Source organism: Semicossyphus pulcher, unplaced genomic scaffold, assembly GCF_022749685.1.
Source record: "Semicossyphus pulcher isolate SPU_LCO1_2020_fin unplaced genomic scaffold, fSemPul1.0.p SCAF_3, whole genome shotgun sequence".
In the NCBI taxonomy this organism is placed as follows: Eukaryota; Metazoa; Chordata; class Actinopteri; order Labriformes; family Labridae; genus Semicossyphus; species Semicossyphus pulcher.
The window spans coordinates 2,867,461-2,887,422 of NW_027211704.1; the positions used below are offsets into that span (position 1 = coordinate 2,867,461).

Here is a 19,962-nt window from a genome sequence, read left to right on the forward strand (position 1 = left end):
ACAAAATAAAACTTAATCACATCATTAATTTTCATCATTTTAATTACAGAATACTAAAAATAACATTACATAAAATGTCTTTTTAAAAGAAACCATTGAATATTACAAAGGTTGTAAATTTTGTAAAGTTAGGATATAAAATCTTTGAACAGTGGTGCATAATTGAAAAGAAAAATAATTTTCATAAAATGTATATATTAACTGTTCTACTACATAAAAAATGAGATGGACACAAATTGCAGACAGACGAGATGAGTGGACACCGCCATTACCGCAGTGAGCTCTCCTTTCGAAGGAAGAAAGACTTGAGATGCACAGCACACACCACAATCAGCTTAAGTTCTCAAGTTATGTCAATGTCAAAAAAAAAAAAAAAAGAGGAGGGGATGAGGGGGTTATCATTTACAACAGAGGAAAACCAACAAGCTCGAGAGACTACAAAAAGTGACTTGGTGGCTGCTCCCAATATTCACACACATCTCGACTAAACTGGCCTTGGTTCCTTAAACACACACCATTTTCCACAGGTATAAGCTGTACAAAGAGTTCTGAGAAACCTCATACTTAAAAATCATTCCACCAAGACAGGGAAACAACGATCAGCCGCCTTTCAGTGTCGTAACACAGCCATTCCTATATCCTACTGTACAACTGGTCAGTCAGATCCACTGAAAGCTACCATGGTCACATAATTCATATCAGGAAGTCAACCTTAAGGAATTTTGAATAGACTATACACAAGAGGGGGGAAACATGCATATTCCAACAGTGTGCTTGCTTTCTTCCTCTTTCTCGGATTCATCACCCTGTGTCACTTCATCATGAGCCCTTGTTAAGATGTTTTAGCTGGCACCACAGCGTCGCTCTAGAAGAATCACCCATAGAGGACAGTGAGCGCCAGCTTGGACCGCGGATGTCTCTCTACATGTACACACTGGCCAGTCATGTCCACACAGAGGTATTTCATTCGTCTCCTGCCGTTCGGGAGACGCGTCGTGTCACATTTTTGGTAAACAGACACAGGAAGGGGGAGAATTGACAGTTTATTTAGGTCTTCTTTAAAAAATGTCCCAGATAAGGTTAGAATCAAGAGTTATGCTGAGTGGCAGAATCACGGTTCCTTCTGTGCAGTAGTAGTGGTTTCATTGGCCCATGAAGACCAGGTGGAGAAATGCAAGAGAAAAAGAGTGAGACGGTAAGAAGGGAACAGACGATAACCCAGAGGACATCTCAGAAGACAACAGAGGCATTTAAGGAGGAAATGAGGCGACAGAAACCAGCAGAGCTACTTGGTTTGGCTGGTCTGTTGCTCAGACAGCTGGAGAGTTTTTTGTCACCAGGGATCCCGGAGCTGCTGCTGCTTATCATGTAAGCTAATAATGCTGTTTAGGTTCAGATGAGTCCCCCTGAGTTAGTGCACACGTCAGAGTCAGGCAGGCCGAGCCCGCTTGTTCGTTAAGAAATCCACAAAAAGAAGCATTAAGAAAAAAATCAATTTTATAATCAAGCTTACAATTAGCTTTGGAGAAAGAGAGAGAGAGCCCGTCGTAGTTTGTACAAGTCTGTGATGGGGGAGGGGTCGAGCTGATGTTAGTGTGGAGGAGGAGGGGAAGGAAACAGTTCAGGCGTAAATACGGCAGCTAACTTCTGAGTCCTGCTCATTTTCTGAAAACTCTGACGAGAATGCATTTTGTGTTGTGAATGTGCGCTTTGTAGTGCCCAACCAGAGACTGGGTCGTGTTGTTTTGAGCATGCTCATACTTTAGAACTGGAATCTGAACGTCTGACATGATTCACAAGTGGTCGTCGGTGCGGGTCTGCCCAGCAGGCGAGTGGTTGGGGATCTGGTCGGATGCTGGTGTCCCAGGTTACGCTGACTGTGCGTCAGTCAGACAGACAGGTAGGTAGACAGGCAGATGGGCTGTAACGGGAGTCAGGGAGATGAGGCTAAATCAAAGGAGCCGTGTCCATCAAGCCTTTGTTGGGGTCCAGGCTGGCAAAGAATCGGACGTCCCGGTCTTTGTCGGACTGCAGAGCCATCACGGTCTCTTCCAGCTCGTCAGAGTAGGCACAGCCAGGCTCTTTGAAGTATCCTGTATAACAAACACCAGAGCCAGTTAGATCATGTAAAAAACTACCAGCAAAATGGTACAGCCGGCCTACTCAAGCTCTTAAAGGTCCAAATTAAGAGGGGTTGACATTTTTATTTCCTACATGTGACCTGTAGAGCTATGAATTTTAATGTCTTAACAATAAACCTTTGTTTGTATTTTAGAAGAGAAGATGGTCAGGGTTTAAATAAATCCAATGTTGAATCTCACATCTTTTTAATTCAGTTTGACTCTGCGATAGTCCCACTTCTTACAAACCGATTTACCGTAAAATCCAGAATATAGGTGGCACCAGAATATAAGACGCAGTCTGTTTTTGGGGGTCTCCCAAAAGGAAAAAAATATTTTATATAGCTATATAGTGTGTTCAGCAAAGTCCACAACGTGCAGTTTCTGTGCGGCCCTTTAGCTCTTTCTCGTAGCACCTGTTTTTTTTGCCACGTGGAGTTTGTAATCCTACGAGCTACCGGTGCGGTAGTTGAGCTCAGCCTGTTCGTTGATTGTTCTGAGGGTGGGAGCTGCTCTGGCCATCATAACGGCGCGTGTCTGTGACGAAACTTTAGCTAGATTATAGCGCCATCGTCTGACTAAAATACAGTTACACAATAAAATACATCTCTGCATTTTATACTGGTATACTGGTCGCACTGGTATATAGGAGGCAGCCCACTTTTTAAGATGAAAAAAAATAAAAGGATTTTGATGTTGATCTTTAAAATATTAAACAGTGTTGACACTTATAAATTTAGTTGACTGTATTTTAAAGACAATGTAGCTAAACTAACTTTCTTATCCCCTGAATTCCCTCCGCTAAAACAGGCTAAGTTAAAGCTTTTCAATCAAAGGGACTGATTAGTATATCTTGAATGAAAAGTGATTGAGAGTATTGAGAGTTAAAAAAATCAAAAGAGAGTTGACAAAAATTAACAAAATAAAATCCTCTTGTATATTTGCAGCTACCTTTCTCCATGACACTCTGCCGCAGAGCCTTGGCCACCAGTACGCGGACGTTGGCCACTGGGTCCGAGGACAGGCTGAGCAGGCTGGGCAGGAGGTGCTGACTGAACTGCTCCATGGGCATACAGTCCTCCTCCACTATGGCCTGCAGACAATACAAGGAAACAGTGAAGAGTCACACAGAGGGCAGGGAGAACACATGAGGGCGGATGAACCTCTGTAACAAGAGCCAGCAGACAGACAGAGGAGATCAAAAGCATCTAATCAGACCGAGAAGCTGACAAACCGGCTCAACAAATAGTTTCCCACTGTAGTGTTACCACAAGACATAGCTGGAGTTACAGACAGCCAGATGAATGATAAGAATGAGACCAACATGAACATTAGATTATTAACAGTTAAGATTTTGTCTGTAGCCATTTAACAAGATTGTACGACAGCATCTCAAGTACCACTCTTGAGATTTTCCACTTGATTATGAAACTTTAAAACTTCAGAACCTTAAAAAGTGTGTTTTTATTAAGAACTTAGAGACCAGTTCATTTGGTGTTTCACTTCTGTTTGCCAACGGACGCTCAGACAAACGATCAATCAGTCTGGTGAAAAGCTTTCTATGGAGTTGAAAGATAAAAGACGAGTAATGTGAGACAGGAGGAACAGACCTGGCAGATGAAGGCAAAGGCCTGCCGCCCCACCCACTTGGGACAGTGGCAGAACCTGACGGTGAGTTCATTGATGAAGTTCTGGCCCAGATCGTCCGCCCCGCATGCATACAGCTTCTGGAGGATCTCTACAACCTGAAGACACAAGAGGAGATGACGCGCTTAATAACGGGTGTTTAAAACTGGCGTTAATCTGCACTTACTGTGTTACTGTGTTCAGATGTAGATTAATCAAAATATAAGCAAAAATGTGAGCAGAGAAGATAAGACATCGTCTAGAGTTGCTACATTTGGTAAAAGCAACCTTTCAAAGTTAGCATAGCTTAGCATACACATTCAAAACAGCAAGCCTGCCTCTCAAAGCTTTCAGAAGATCCACCACCAGCACTTCTTAAGTTAAGCAACACATTATATCCCCTTTGTTTACCACAGTGTAAAAAGTTTGTTTTTACAGGTGATTATGAGCCAAATCCTTTCTTGTAGACGTGTTCTTACTTCTTGGAGTCTTATCAAATAAAAGGTGTTTTTTATCTCGGCATGAAAAGGAACAAGAGGATTTTCAACAATGTCAAACTTCTTCAATAAGTAAGAACTCAGCAGCTGAACAAAAACCCTTCAAGTGACTCGATATCTTCTAACCCTCAGTGCGCTGATTAAGTAGAATAAACATGAAAGACATCACTTTATTCATCCATCAGTGTGACTCATATCCCTCGCGTCTTAGATTTTCCAGTGTTTCTGCTGACCTAACAATCTGTCACAGCGTTTTCTCCTCACCAGATGTTCCCTTCGCCCCTAAAAAAAAAAGCACAGAATTCATTACAGTAGACTCACCAGTTTGTACGAGATCCACCTGACCTCTGACACTTTGTCGGAGCAGAGTGTGAGCGCTATCTGTCTGAGGTAGTCATACACGTCGTAGTGGCTGTACAACTCTATGATCAGGATCAACTGCCTGGAGGGGGACACAGAGAGAGACAGGGAGAGAGAACTTCAGACAGGCATACGTATTGATACACCAAATTAATGAATACAAACTTCACTGTGAAGTAGTCGAACAATAAAGTAAACACAAATGACCGAATTTCAACATACTGCATTTTCAGTGTTTTATCATTATGGGCTGAAAGGAGGAAAATAACAGTTTAGGGGACTAAATGTAAAACATACAAGAGTAGAATTTAGCCCTGCCATCGTGTCAATGAGCGAAACACAAACTGGGAAGGGATGAAAGGAGAACATTTTTAAAGTAATCATTTCCCGATTGGAGGAGGAAAAGGAAACATACTCTGCCAGCTCATATCTGAATCTCCAGTTGCGGCTGTTGTCCGTCACCATGAACTCCTGCAGCTGGTACAGATATTCTCTCCTCTTGTCCGCATGCAGCAGCTGACACAAAGAAAAAACACACAAGCTCAGTTATTTAGTATAACCTGTAAAGCCGTTAACTCAACTGTCCTTTTCGTCTTTGATGGAAAACATTTTTTACGTGATTTTGTTCATTAGAACAAAATTAAATTGCTGAAATGTCCCAGACATAGACTGTATAAAAAGATGGACGACATGACAGCTCCCTAAAAGTGAAGCCAAACCCTCTCTATCGCCCCCTGCTGACTGGATGCAGTATAGGTCATAAAGCCCGCCTCCTCCATGTTAACAGATGGGACATGAGTCAAACTATAAAATCAAAATACACGTCAAATACATTTCTCTCAAACATGGTTTCTGTCATTAGAGTTAGTTCTTATCATGCTGATTTAGTTTTAATTAGTTATTTGATGCTGTAAAAATGATGATTGACAGCTCTGTTGACAAATACGGCTCCTGCAGGAGTAGAGGAGGATCGATGGGAGAAGACGCAACTAAAACAATCACTACAGTCATTGAAGTTTACAGATCTGTTAACGTTAACCTCAGACCAACACAAGAATCTGTTCTGCTGTTAAATACGCAGACAGGTGGGATCCTTGCTGTTTTGTTTTAGTAAGTAAAGAGTGTTTTGGTGAGCAGAAGCGGCTACAGCAGCTCTACCAACTGATCTCTACTGCGCAGACTCTAAAAAAAACAAACGTCACCAGCACAGGATGGCAGCGCCTGTCACGGGGGGTATTTTGACTTCAATTTTGTGCAATAAAAGTGGATGGAAACGCGTCTTCCCTCTTTATATACAGTCACTGGTCCCAGCTGAGAAAAAGTCTAAATTGTCTCATCTCACCTTGAGGAAGTCGTAGAGGTGTTTGAGCACGCCGATGCGGACCTCGTCCAGGTCTTTGAGGAAGCCGTTGAATATGGGCACCAGATCGGCTGCTGTCAGCTGGTCTCCCAGGATGACTGCCAGCTCATGGATGGAGAAAGCCAGCGTACGTCGCACCTTCCACTAAGAGTACAAAGGCAGAAAAGATTAATCAATCAATTAATTATTGGTTTAAAAAAATGTTAGAAAAGGATGGAAAACATTGATCAGTGTTTCCCAAAGTTCAAGATGGCTTCCTCAAATATCTTGTTTTGTCCTCAACCCAAAATATATTCTTATGACAGTAAAGACACTAGAAAATATCCACGTTTAAGAAACCTATTAATCATTCATCAAAATAGTGGCCATTAATCAAACAGCAACTAATAGATAAAATAATCATTGCAGCTGTATCACATACTGATAACGCAGAAAACTATAAACTAAATAATGTTACAAGCATGACATTCATCTGAACCCCTCCAGTGACCGGTCTGAACCCACAGCTGAACAGTGCCACGTTGTGATGCTAACAGTGACCTTCAGTGCTGCGATGAAGTAATGAGCAGCAGTGTGACTGAGCGCCGTCACATCGTCTCTGCTGCTGCTGGACTGAAGCAACGCTTCCTCTCGCACATGTCCCTCCCTTTCACACGTCCTCGAGCTACGCTTTTACACAACAAGTGTTACTCAAGCAAAGGACGTTGCTAAATAAAAATCATGTACACTGTTGTGGATGAGCTTCTCAGTAAGATGGTTGAGAGAAACTCTGGTGGCAGCTTCACTTCGTAGCTTTATAAAACACATAATGAACCCCCTGAATACAAACAGTAAGGGCAACAAACTGGCACAAAGATTCAAACAGCAGCAAATCAAACACAACATGAAATAATTGACCCAAAAAGCGACGCAAGCTCAATTGTTATTTGGCCTCATAGCAGCCCAACAGTTGCCTGAGATGTCGGTTGTATGGCTGAAAATACTGGGACAAAGTGACCACAGGTAGACGCGCAGAAACATGGCTGTTGACAGATGACAGGCTGTGTTCTTACGGAGATCCACGACTCATGTGAGACTGAGCTTCTACACGCTGAGGGCACACGGTATTCCCAAATAAGAGATGAAATTCTATACGTAGCCAGGATAATATGTTAGGAAATACTACTACTACTAATAAGGGTAGAGTTCCCTACATCTTAGAAGAAGTCAGCAAAATAGCTCTACAGAATACTGGAGGTCTAGCCTTGACATACTGGCTGTGTTCGAAATGCCATACTATATACTGTATGCTATATACTGCGTTCGGCGTGTAGTAACATAAGACAAGATAAGATAAGATAAGACTTTATTGATCCCCAGAGCGGATCTGGTTTTTGGAAAGCGGAAGTAAACAACACCCCGCCAATAGCAAAAAGCTGCTTCTTTAGCTACAGCGCCCCCTTCTGCCGTTTCAACTGCTGTTGTGACATTTCAACGCTTTGCATTGTGGGGTACAGTAGGCAAGGCAGACCGGTCCGATGCATTCTGGAGTAGAGTACGACATCCGGATATTTTTGGCATCCCACATACTACATTTTGGCCAGAACAGTACGTATTGGCCAATTGGAATAGAAAACACGAGTCTCCTCTTTCACCCTGTTCCATTGTGTATTCATGTTTTAGGGCCTGTGTCCACCAACAGCGTTTTTTGGACCAAACCAATGCAGTTCAGCGTTTTCAGCACAAAAACGCCCTTGTTATCAGCTGTTTTCTCACAGCGCTCTCGGCTGAAAAAAGCTAAACTTTTGGAACTAGGGATGAACCGATCAGGGTCGACGCCGGTGTTTTTTCAATAACTAATAAAGTAATTTTTGTAATTATTAATGCCCTCGTCTGGATAAGGAAAAAATGACCTAACCTAATAACTTCTTTCACATAGAAATAATATTTTTTCACAAAAATAACTGCCTGAAAGCCTCTTCAGCCTGTTTCAGAGTCACCTGGTCATAGTACAAACATTTTCAGTGCTTACATAGCAAACAAAAATCTTTCTGAAAACAAAAACTTATGTGACAATTAAATTTCCTGCACAATTAAAGCAGAATAATAATAAAAACATCCGCGGCTGCCATCGGCGCAGGCCACCTTATTTGCCGATGTCTGTCAACACAGCCGATTCTAATATTCAGCCGATGCATCGGTGCATCCCTGTTTGGAACACTACCGCGCTCGTCAATGTTATTTCTCCCTCACTGGCCAACCAAAATCAAGAAGGGGAGGGACTTACGATATTAACATCATCAACAACAATTTCCATGACACAGTGCTGCTAACGCCACGATTCCTTTCCATTGTTTTTATGTTTTCTTTGTAAAATGTTCCTCAATAAAAGCTGATCAGTCGTCACCAAGAAAAGCGTAAGTGCCGCGAGACTACTTTTGTAACTGCTGCTGTAATTTATGCAGCCATGTTTACTCGTCTAACTCCATTGATGTTATTACTAAAACAAATCGTTATAACGCACTGCAGGGTCTGTCAGTTAATATTAAAGCTCTGCTACCACAGCTTCATCATTCGTATTTTTGCTTTGATTTTACAACAATTTCAGTGGTTATTCCCAGAGCTCAAAGATCCAAAAAACATATCCCAGAGCTAAAATGTTCTAAATCGAGCTTTACATCAAAGTGTGGTTTATATATCTGCATATATTTATTATTACTCATTTCATGGGAGATTGGATTTGCTGTTTCACTCCATGAAATCTCATAATCGCCAATTTCTCTGCCCACCTGCACATCCGTAGCGAGCGTTTCATACGTGTCCTTGAGGCAGTGCCAGTTCTGTCGTCCCAGAGTGAGTGCTACGCCCGGCAGGCTGAAGGCACAGTGTTTGGCTATCTCTGTATCCACCGTCTGGGCCCGCGCCGGGTCCGTCATGGAGAGGTACTGATCCAACAGCTGCTGCGGGATGACATTCTAGAAACGAGAGAGCGAGAGATTAAAGGGTGTGAAGATCAAAGAGGAACGGGGATGCACAGGGAGAACGGATCCACCGATCCAAGTATGTGCCAATCAATACCGACTGTAAGCTTCTGATCAATATTTCTGGGATGTATGACAGAAGTGCTGACAAACCTGGATCTTAGGCTTATCCTCAGAGACCGGGCTGTGGGCAGAGTCTTCCTTTCCTTCCTCCTCCACACTCTCAATTAGTTCAGACTCCTGGGAGATTCACACAGAGCATTAGGAAACAAGTCAGCACACTGAAATGAAGGCACATTAAACACTCTGAATTCCTCAGGCTGGATTTATAGCTGCTTTTTAAGGGATTATGTAGCTACGGACGAAGCCTTCGCCTGCCTGGTTTTGTTGCAGCTTAATTATACTTTCATTAACTATAAGTAGATAAAATGTTTGGTTGTCCACTCTTAAATGATTTGCACTCCCACAATCGATTAATTGAGCAGTTCACCCCTGGAAAAAGCCCCTGTCAGTCAAAGCTGGTGTTTTCTGTAATCGACAGACACAATAATATTTGAAATTGGCGCCATAGCTGTGGAGAAAGTTGTACAAACAGCTCGCGGTTTAGCCCATTCTACGTTCCTACAACACCCAGCGTGCATTGCGCCTCTCGCTCTGAAAGGAACGGCCCAGTGAGAGACGCTGGAGTGAAATACTTCTGTTTCCCATTCAAGGACATTGATCGCTGCAGGCAATGGCTCAGAGGGGTACAGAATCCAAAATACGACAAGAATATACCAGTGGATCATCTACATTTAAAACCTGATGATTTTGAACAAGACATGACATCGGAGGTGGGCGTCCTATATTGAGGAAGTGTAGTTTAGCGAGCTCCCTGGCCTCTGAAAATTGGCAAACTGGCACTTTAATCATCTCAAGACAAAATCTGAATCGTCTCTTACTGGTACAGGTGAGTCAGGAGGAGACTCTTCCTGGTCCTCCTGGTCCTCCTGGTCTTCTAGGGGCTCCGTCTGCGTCTCTTCGTCTCCTTGCTCTTGGACAGGACTCGACTCTGAGGATGGAGAGGTTTCCATCGTCTGCTCCTCTTCTGCAGGACTCTCTTCACACTCTGACTGAACCTCCACAGATTTGCTTTCCACAGACGGGCTGTCGGACTCGCTCTCAGGCTGCTCTTCCTGCTGAGACTCAGATGGTTCTGTCGGGTCCATTGGGCTGTCGTCTCCTGGGCTGTCGAGCTGGGCCGCCTTCAGAGCTGCTGACAACACCTGGACTTGAGCTGGAGGAGAATAAACAAAGATGGCTTAATCTAAATGACAATGCGACGCTGAACATTTACAGCTAATCATTCTTATTCTTGCACTGAATACCCACCTTGTACATCAGGGTCATCAATGTGAGGCTGCAAACAGTCCAAGACCTTCTGGATCTGGTCGCTGGTGGCTTTTCCAGGGATGGGCATAGAATCAGTACAGAAGCCTTCATGTTTCTCCTCCTCCTCCTTTTCCTCCTTCTCTACCACTTCTGCTGATGTTTGACCACTAAGCATCTCCAGTTCCCCACTGATGTCGGGTAAAGGAGATCTCCAGTAGTGGAAAGAATTAAAGTTCTCGTCTGTCTGCTCCGTATCTTTCGTGTTCCTAGCGTTGTTTGCAGTTTTAGGGTTGGTGTTGCTGTTCGAGACCGTGCGGGTGAAGCCGCCGTGCATCTCCCTGGGAACAGAAGCGTGGTTGTCGTCGTAGTTGTGCATATCATCGCTGTCCGCTGTCGAGACGTGCTCTGGCGACGGCGTGGCGCGGCCGTCCTGATTGGGAGGCGTGTGAGTGATGGTTCTTCCTGTGTGGCAGCCGGTAATGTCGGAGCAGTTCAGAGAGTTTAGGGAGCAGTCGCTGAAATGAGAGTTCCAAAAATCTTTATCGCAAGCAGAATAATCTCACCATTTTTGAAGCGTGAAGATAAATAGTTTACTTAATCCAAAAAAAAAAAACAACTTTGACTGGTTAACACAAAAAAATAACAAAGCCTCGTATTATTCCACAAAACCAAACAGAGGCACAAGATTAACCAACAGTGAAACAGTCACGTGTTCTTACCTGTCTAATGTACACCTGGGGACCTCTAGTAGTGCTCCATCCTCTCTGAAGTGAAGGCCTGTGCTGGAGGGATTGGCAAAGGTGGAGATGAAACGCCCCAAAGACTGAAAGGCCGCCTGTCGCACCTGAAAGTGGGGCGGAGGACAATCTGTCAATTTCATCATCACAACAAAGACTTTTAATAATTTTATAATTATTATTTATAGATTTTTAAGATCTTAACCTGTTAAGGATCGTTTGCACTGGGCACTATATAAAAGTTAGACATAGTCCAAAAAAGTTCAGACACCCACAGTACACTTTTGTCTGGAGTACATTTGGTGTCTGCAAACCCAGACAAGATCACATGCTCATAAAGTTTGGACTCAATTTTGCACCCTATTTAAAAGTAGTATAAAATTACTTCACTGGAAATTATGTGCAACATTAAGATGTTATTTATTCCTATCAGTTGCCAAAAACTTGTTTTGCACCAATTAAGATATTTTTTGTAATTGAACTGTATGAAAAACAAGAAGATGCATACAGTGGATTCGTGATCTAAGCAACACCTGTTCTATTTTCGTCACAGTTTAGAGGAAGTTGCATTAAAATGTGCTTGTACTGTGACACAAGTGTATGCATTACATATTTCCCATTATACGTGTGTGCGTGTCTGCGTGTGTATTACCCAGCGAGACTGGTCACTGATGAGGCTGATGAACAGTGGGGACAGTTTTGCACGTCGCACCTCCGGAGAGGTGGAATTGGAAACCATCATGAAGCACTCAGCGCAGGCTTTCCTGATGCCCCACAGACTGTCTGAGCACAGATCGAAGAACTTGGGCATCTATGAAGAAGACAGAAGAAGAGGAACAGATACTTTATTAATCCCCGAGGGGAAATTCAATGTTTTCAGTGTGTCACTCACACACACAGGCCCGAAATACAGACATGCACAAACAGGACCCTACGGACATGCATTAATGGAGAGATGTCAGAGCCAGGGGGCTGCACATGGACATGCGCCCCGAGCAGTGGGGGATTCGGTGCCTTGCTCAAGGACACCTCAACAGAGCACCAGAAAGCTACCAGCTACCAGCCTCAATTCCATGGACCAGTCACCCTCCAGTTCCCAAGCAAAGTCCCTACAGACTGAGCTACCATCTACCCCCAAGTTAAAAACAAAGTCAGAATAACTGTGAAAGGATTTCACATCAGCAGTTGCAAAAGGGAAACTACTGTCATATCAAAGGAAAGAAAAATGTGATAATAAAGAAACCACCATGTACATCTTCAGCTTCAGGTTAAAGTCGTGATCCGACCCGCTGACACCAGTGACGGCTTTAAAAATAACTACGTAGACACAGCTTTCTTCTAGCGACTAGTCTGGTTTGCTTTGTTGGTCACACAGACTATTAAATTGAGACTGTTACAGAACCTGTAATAAACTCAGACTAGTGTGTTTAATTGTGGTGTACATCGTTTTCAGTCTCAAAGCTTCTCACCAGTAGTTTTTCTGTGGCCTCCTGACCCACAATAGAACAAAACTCTCCGAAGTTAGCAGCACAGACCTGAAACACACAAAACACATGTAACGATGAACGAGGCAAAGATTATGTAACAAATAAATATCAAAAGGTAACTTTTTAACCTTCAGGCAACAACCACAAAATGTTACAGATTTGCTTGGGGCCTCATTGGGATGATATAAGCAGTTATTTATACAACAAACACTACTTAGGCCCCGTGTCCACAGCGTCTTTTTTTCCTGGTTGTACCCAATGAACGTATGCGGTCACCTAGAGAAAAAGCGCTGCACCCAACATCTTTTTTCAGAGCACTCTGCCTTTTTCATGCGGCCGCTTCGAGCCTTTCCATTGAAAATCTCTGAACTTGTCACAAATCACAGACCGAAAAGCCCGAGGGAGCAGATCAGCCGGACACTAAATGTTGCTGGCAAGTCTTGTGCTTTTATCGCCCCACGCGTTGTAAGCTGGTTAGTAAGTTAAACTTGTTGTCAATGAAACAAAACCCGCGTGCAACGTTTTTTCTCTCACGGCACAAGCGCTTCATCCCAGCGCTCCACCAGAGCCTTTCTGCCAGAAAAAGGCGCTATGTGGACACCCAGCCAAACACAAAATATCTACATAAAGTAAATGTTAATATCATTACAATAACTTCTATATTAGATTCATCATCTGCCATCTACATTGACCTTATGTACGAGATGTTGTAGTCCTTTGTTGTAGCACTCCAACTTTGCTGCGTCACTCATGACTAGTTCAATGACATAGGGATTTGTATGTATTGTTGTTACTGTTGCCCCCGGCAACAGCAGCAAAAACACAAATGAACTTCAAAGTTCAGCGTCAGAGAAAACGAGGATTACACAAAAGCAGAAAAAAGACAACCTTTGCAACTTCTAAGTGTTGGTTTCCTAGAGGCAGCAGTTAGGACAGAATTGACATTTCTCACAGAAAACAACAGCCTAGTGTAAAAGCTGAAGTGATGCGCAAAACAGAGTCAAGGCTGACGCACACTCACACAAATGAGTGTTTGTGGCTGCAGTCGGAAACAGATTATTAAGCGCCTCTTGACCTTTGGAGGAAATTAAAACAATTTGGAGGTTGTTACCTTGCGGACTTGAAAGAGCCTGACATCACTGCACAGGTCGCAGAAACGCGGCAGCAAAAGATGCTCCACTGTGTCTTTGCTCAACATGGTGACAACTTTACACATGATCTGTCAGAGGAAACACACGGAGAGAATAATGAGGCGGCGTGCCTGTCGAGGGGCTGACGCTTGTTCTGAAAGGGGAAGATGAATAAGTGAACAGCTAACACCTCAAATAAACACAGTGTTTACACAACAGTGATTTATAGCACAATATAAACCGTAATCACATTTAGCTTTGAGCCTATGACAGCTCAATAACACATGATATATTACAGTTTATATAATGTAAAATGCAATCTATGCAGGCATCAATCATGTTCCATCACTACAAAGGCAGTTTTTATTTTAGACTAGTGACTGGATTAGTGAGAGACACTGACTGATCCCTGTAAAGTAATAACAGAAACACACTGTGCCTGTAGTTGAACAGCTGTTTGTCTTGTACCATGTGATTCTCAGTAAAATTCAATAAAAGCCTTTTCCCTCTGAAAATAAACAACAGACCACTTTTATTAAATCTTTCTTAAATCTTACCGCCACTGCCTCAATTTTGTAGTCATCGTCGCTGCTGGGCTCCGTTAGCTCGAGCAGAACTGGACAAACTTTGGTCTCCATATCAGCTTTAGAGATCAGGCCCTGCTCCAGCAGAACCAGCAGCGCTGCCTGGCTCGTCTTCCGCACCTGGAAAAGACAGGAAGATTGTAAAAGCAGTTCTAAACTCTTGTTGTAAATTACTTTTTTCTCTTATTTCCTAAAAAGCTGAGAAAAATAGCTGACAGGAATGAACAACAAACCCCAAAACACTGCTTTATCTTACTGTAAAAATCAGTATGAACCCTGACAATAGAGGAAACCTACCTGGTTATTAGGATCAGTGAGATATCGGACTACAATGGGAACCAGGTATCTTGAGAAAGCAGCAGGGAAGTTGGGCCGACTCTCGTGTAAGAACATGGCAATGTTTGGGACCTGCTCCATCAGTTCAGCTCGCACTGTGGGCTCTGTGTACACACATACATGCATGAGCTACAAAACTTGTGAAAAGTGTTATGTGCATGCAACCAAGTAAAGATTAAACACTGCACAGTACAGAAAAGTTTTGGTGCATGTTATCAAGAAGATGTAAGAAAAAAGAAAGAAACCATGATCTACAAGCGAAATAGAAACATCACAACTAAATAGATGAAAAGGAAAATGCATCTACCTCCATCTTCTGACATTCTGGCAACTGTCTCCATGACACTGATAAAGTCATTTTCATTGTCACTGAACTCTCGAAGCACATCAAGCAGGCCACGAGCCACGATCTGCCTAGAAAGCAACAGAAGCGTTAAGTTAGTACACTGCCCGCCAATACCTACAGGTGCTGAGTGCACACACAGCGTAACACGCAGCACTGACAGAGCTGTCAGGTAAATTACACACATACACACACATGTGCTTGGAAATGACAGGAGGGCTTGAACCCTGCAAAGCTGAGCGTGAAAAGCATGAAGGCATGAACTGAGTGTGTGTGGACAACAGGGCAGAATTAAATGCTGTATTTAATCAGAACGCACATTAGGAGGACTATAAATGCACAAAGGTTACCTGGAAGGCTTTAACTGTTTACAATGTGTAAAGTACCAAAACAAAAACATCATGTATCTCACGAAAATAAAGATAAACTTCAGTGTGTCTTAAGCTGGAAACGCTGATGAACTAGGACTATCACTGTCAAACAAATGCCATGTTCAGACAGACACCATCCGCCCATGGCTCAACATTAAGTCTCTTGGCATTCCTGCACTACAGAGTTAAAGCAGGTATGTGATTAGTAAAGGCACAGGAATGCAGACGTTACCCAGATGACTACTGAAAAACACATCTTCATGACATCAACAGATGGAACAATGTGTTTATCTTGCATCCAAATTTTCCCAGTGAGGGGTTTATGACACAAATTTAATCATTAATCTGTAAAACTCTCCCAATGAAGAAAGAAATTATTAAAAATGTATCATTGTGCAACATTACGCCATTACTTATTTGAGCTATAAAACCTTTCAGCAATGATTTCCTTACAATCAGCAAACATTAAGTGCAAAATCTAACAATCAAACTTTTATTTAACAGTACAAATAATAACTTCTCTGTTTCCACAGCATAATATTTTGAACTTAAATTCAGTGCATAAAATCATCACTGAACAGTGATCCTGGAAAATTATTTTTTTTTACAAGAAGTGACACCTCTGTCATTTCCCAGATATTTCCTTGATAAGTGTAACACTTGGTTGCAGATGTTTCCTTCATGTAGACCCACTGGGGATGACAAAATGTTTTCAACACTAGTCCTCATAGCGAGGACACGTCAACCCAACTGTAGGTAAGTTTGAAATCACGCTTTAGGCATCAAACAAACCAATTTTGGCGTTTTTTTAACATACTGTATTAACTAGGGGTGCAAACAGGTACTCGGGTAAACTCAGGTATTCGGACTACTCGGCACACTGGAGCTCTGGGACGAATACTGGAGGGATAAGGAGGAAATCACCCCAGTGCACGTCCCTGCAGGTGGCAACAACTGCCATATGTAGAGAGCAGACAGTCTCCCTTTCCATTACTGATTAAGCCACACACCACCGGGTAAGCAATGGAAAGGGAGACTGTCTCCGCATCGATTCCATTGCGCAACTTTTGTAGACTGGACCGTATGGGGGGAAAGCAAAATACAAAGCGATTACACGAGCAAGGGACGAGCAATCGCTTAGAGAAAATGTTGAATATCTGCATCCCCAGGTCTCACCCTCCTTCAGGCAGCAAAAAAGTCTCACTACATTTACTACTTTCATGCTTGAAGAAAAATATACACAAGTGATCACAAAGAAATAAAGTGGGCTTAGTGTAAAAGTGCATAAAAATGAATGCACTTCACATTAAGTGACTTTAGAGAGACACAACCGTGGTTAGAGACACCAGCGGTTAGATTAAAGCACGATTCTGGCTTTTTTTGGTTTTGTAATGTGCAGCTGTACATGTGTGGCTTCTATAAATTTAAGCTTTGCATAGATACCTTTCCTTTTAACCCAGATGCAGCAGCTGAACATTTTGAATCATTTTATCCCTTAAAGCAAGCTACCAACAGCTTCTCCATTAGAGAAAATGCTTGTCCATGTTGCCATAAACGATCGTAACCAGTAAGGAAAGCCACATTGTAAAGTGCTATCTCAGCGCACACACAGCACTTTATACCTGTTATTTTACCCCTGATTCAGTCCTCACCAATAAGCACCTGGTGCAACTTTTTATTGAGCTTCTGTTGTGTATTTGTGTTAATGGTTTTTATGTGCATGCATGTGTAAGCCGGAGGCAATGGCTGAATTTTGCATGCAAAAAGTAGACAATTCAGTATTATTTTAATTCTATTTCAGAGTCAAAGCTTTAAGCAGGAAATGCTCAAATTAGGCTAAAAACGTGTCTTCTGTCCTACAGTACCAACACTATTATCCCATACATCCCATTGTCTCTGATATTTTGCATTTTTTTCTGATTTGGCAGGGCGTTGTGTCAACAGCCTAACCACAGGGCTCCACTTACCTGTTGAAGACGTTCTCACTGAAGGCATATTTCTCTAGCCTCCCAAGAGGAGTAAGGTTGTCCTGTCCCGCATCGAGGAAGGCTGTGATGCGGATTCCGTCGCACTCTGAACCATAGTCATCGAATCCAACTGTGGAAGGAAAAAGAAAATATCATTTTATAAGCACATAAACGTGAAACATGTCTGAAACACACAGCTAGTGCTTGCCTACAAAAACAAATCATTTGAATGAGGAGTAACAGATGCACCACAGTAGTCACTGTGCCATGCTGAAGACACTGAGTCAGACTCAATGTGTGAATAAAGCAGAAAGGCTAATGTCTGACTTTTTATTCCTTTTTTTTTTTTTACAGCCATAAATAAACGCTGGCTTTGCAGTTGGAGCTAAACGCCGTTTCATCACCCTATCTAATGCAGACAACAGGGGCTGCTGGTGTGTATAAATGCTAATAATAGCTAAGCGTAAAAACCTTGAAATACTGTTGACAGCTCTGAATTTCACATGGGTGAACGGGGTTACCCAGAAAGATGACACTCCCCCAAACATCCCATGCTGAGAGGAGGGAAAACAAGGACCAACATATATGCAAGAAAGTAATCAATTAATCTAAGTATTGTTTAGAATAACCGGAATACTTACAGTCATCCAGATCATCGTGGCCATCTTCAAAGTATAAAGATAGACCTGCAAGGATAAGGCGATTAGAGGGGGAAATCCATTGCGGCAAACATGTCATCAACATACCATCACTCTATACACGACCACTCCCCCTACAAAATGAAAGGAGGGCTGGGATGGCAGGTTTACAGGCTGACAATTACAAAGAAGGGACAAAGTCTGCTTCAGTCAGACTGACAATAAATCACTGTTGTCTCACTGAAACGCTGTTAATTAACATTACATGATAGGTGTAGTGACGCACAAGAGGAAGAAATCAAAACTGGATTCAACATCACAGTCTTAGTTGATTTGACTTCTTAAATACCCTGGTATGTGCTGACTCCCACAAAATGCCACAGGTCGTTTTTATTTCCTTCATGTGGGTTTTCGCTCGAGGAAAACCTGCAGTGAGTCAAAGCGTTGCTGATACAAACTTTGGGAAGCTCTTATTTCAGTGAGCGGGAATGTTACCATTTCGTATCTATGCATCTTCTTTGTGGTTTTTGCAGTCATAAGACACTACATCCATCTCCTGACTCCTTTCCCTCTGGTGTAAATTATTTCTTCAAGTTGTATATTTGCATCAGTTTTGTCTCGACTTCCTAATCCTCACATTTACGTTTGGTGTATGTCATATTTGGCACCTCTGATTTTTGTTTTTTCACCCTTCAGATGGTATGTTTTTGATGCTCACAATGTGAATAGTAATTTCTGTGTGGCTTACCTATAATATGCATCTGTTTTGGGTTTTTTTGCAATAATAAAACTTAAATTTCCCTGAAGATACAAGATCAATTAAAGTGGTCTCATCTTAATGACTTTAGACTATATCACAAACATGATAATTGAATGCTTCAGAAAGTGCTGGATCATTTGAACAATCCTAAATTAAAATACCCTACAAATTAGGTACTAAATCACAATTCTCCTTGAATAATATATGATGTATGCGAGTGGAAACTACATGTCCAGTTGGTTTTTCCAGATTTTTCTTCTTACTCCGTGTTTTCTCACTGTGTAAAGCCTGGCTGACATTTTCCCTGGTCATCAGGTATTATTGCGAAAATATAACATTTTGAGATTTTTGAAGGAGTTCGAATACTTGAGTATTTTTAAAAGCAAACACTCCAATACTTATAAATTTAATAATTTGACTGAGCAACATTCACTTAAATTAGAGAAATATTTGACCAGGAGTATCTATACTTTGAAACAAGTAATGAAGTTGAGTACTTTGTCCACTGCTGCTGAATATAGGACAATAAGTAAGAGTAGGGTGTTCCAAAGAAGAGCCCAGAAGAAGCATGTGGTAGGACGGCTGTGAGCCAGTGTTTACAGCTGGGCAAGCAAACGTGAAAAACAACTCCTACCAGAAAAGATACATTAAATGTAATGTCTGGGGTGTGGAGTTAATATCATTGCTACTGGTTGAACAACGCCCCCAAAAGCATGTTGGCAAAGAACAACATCTCCCCTTTGTTATGGTGTAAAGGAGGATTTGGTCAGCTTATGGCTGAAAATGACTTTAGCAACCAGGCTAACGTTAGCTAGGTCAACTCGCTAGCCTTTGCTATGACAACAACTCGATAATAAACGCGACTAGAGGCATGGGGTAATCTCTAACTACACAAGAGAGGGGTATTTTAAATGATCACTAACATATCCTGATTAATTATGCGTTTAAATGCAGCCTCGCAGTCACACATTTCTATACCCCGGAGTAGCTTCGTTAGCTAGCTAGCTAGTAGTGCTAAGTTTGCTAACACGGCTCGTCCAGCCCTCTCGCTTGACTTGGCTCGCCTTAGCTCGCGCTTCGTCTATGAATACAAAAGATGCAGTAAAGTGGGAGCCGCTATTTTAAGACTCTGAAGAGCAGAAAATGCGTTATAAGTCCCAATACAGCGTGAAAGTATGTGATAAAATAGTATTTAAAAAGTGCCATTACCTGCCATCTTGAGTATCGGCTCGGCTCTGCGGGCTGCCGTCCCGTGTGGGCTGTCACCACCGCACAGCTGTCACTCAAACAAGGCAGCAAACTACTTCCTGAAAGT

General features: G+C 42.3%; 1 protein-coding gene across 1 annotated transcript; it reads right to left on the reverse strand.

The window, feature by feature from the left end:
- Window positions 1-44: 44 nt before the first annotated feature.
- ppp4r1l (protein phosphatase 4, regulatory subunit 1-like) lies at window positions 45-19,920 on the reverse strand. The gene is made up of 20 exons (XM_069678865.1): window positions 19,857-19,920; window positions 17,891-17,935; window positions 17,250-17,379; window positions 14,876-14,982; window positions 14,530-14,672; window positions 14,206-14,352; window positions 13,630-13,737; window positions 12,501-12,566; window positions 11,684-11,842; window positions 11,014-11,138; window positions 10,295-10,809; window positions 9,865-10,199; window positions 9,077-9,163; window positions 8,732-8,917; window positions 5,946-6,107; window positions 5,019-5,119; window positions 4,565-4,685; window positions 3,731-3,865; window positions 3,072-3,213; window positions 45-2,093 (listed from the first exon to the last, which is right to left on the reverse strand). The coding sequence occupies exons 1-20, from the start codon at window positions 19,861-19,863 to the stop codon at window positions 1,948-1,950; spliced, it is 2,967 nt and encodes a 988-aa protein (XP_069534966.1). The 5' UTR covers window positions 19,864-19,920; the 3' UTR covers window positions 45-1,947.
- Window positions 19,921-19,962: the final 42 nt, after the last annotated feature.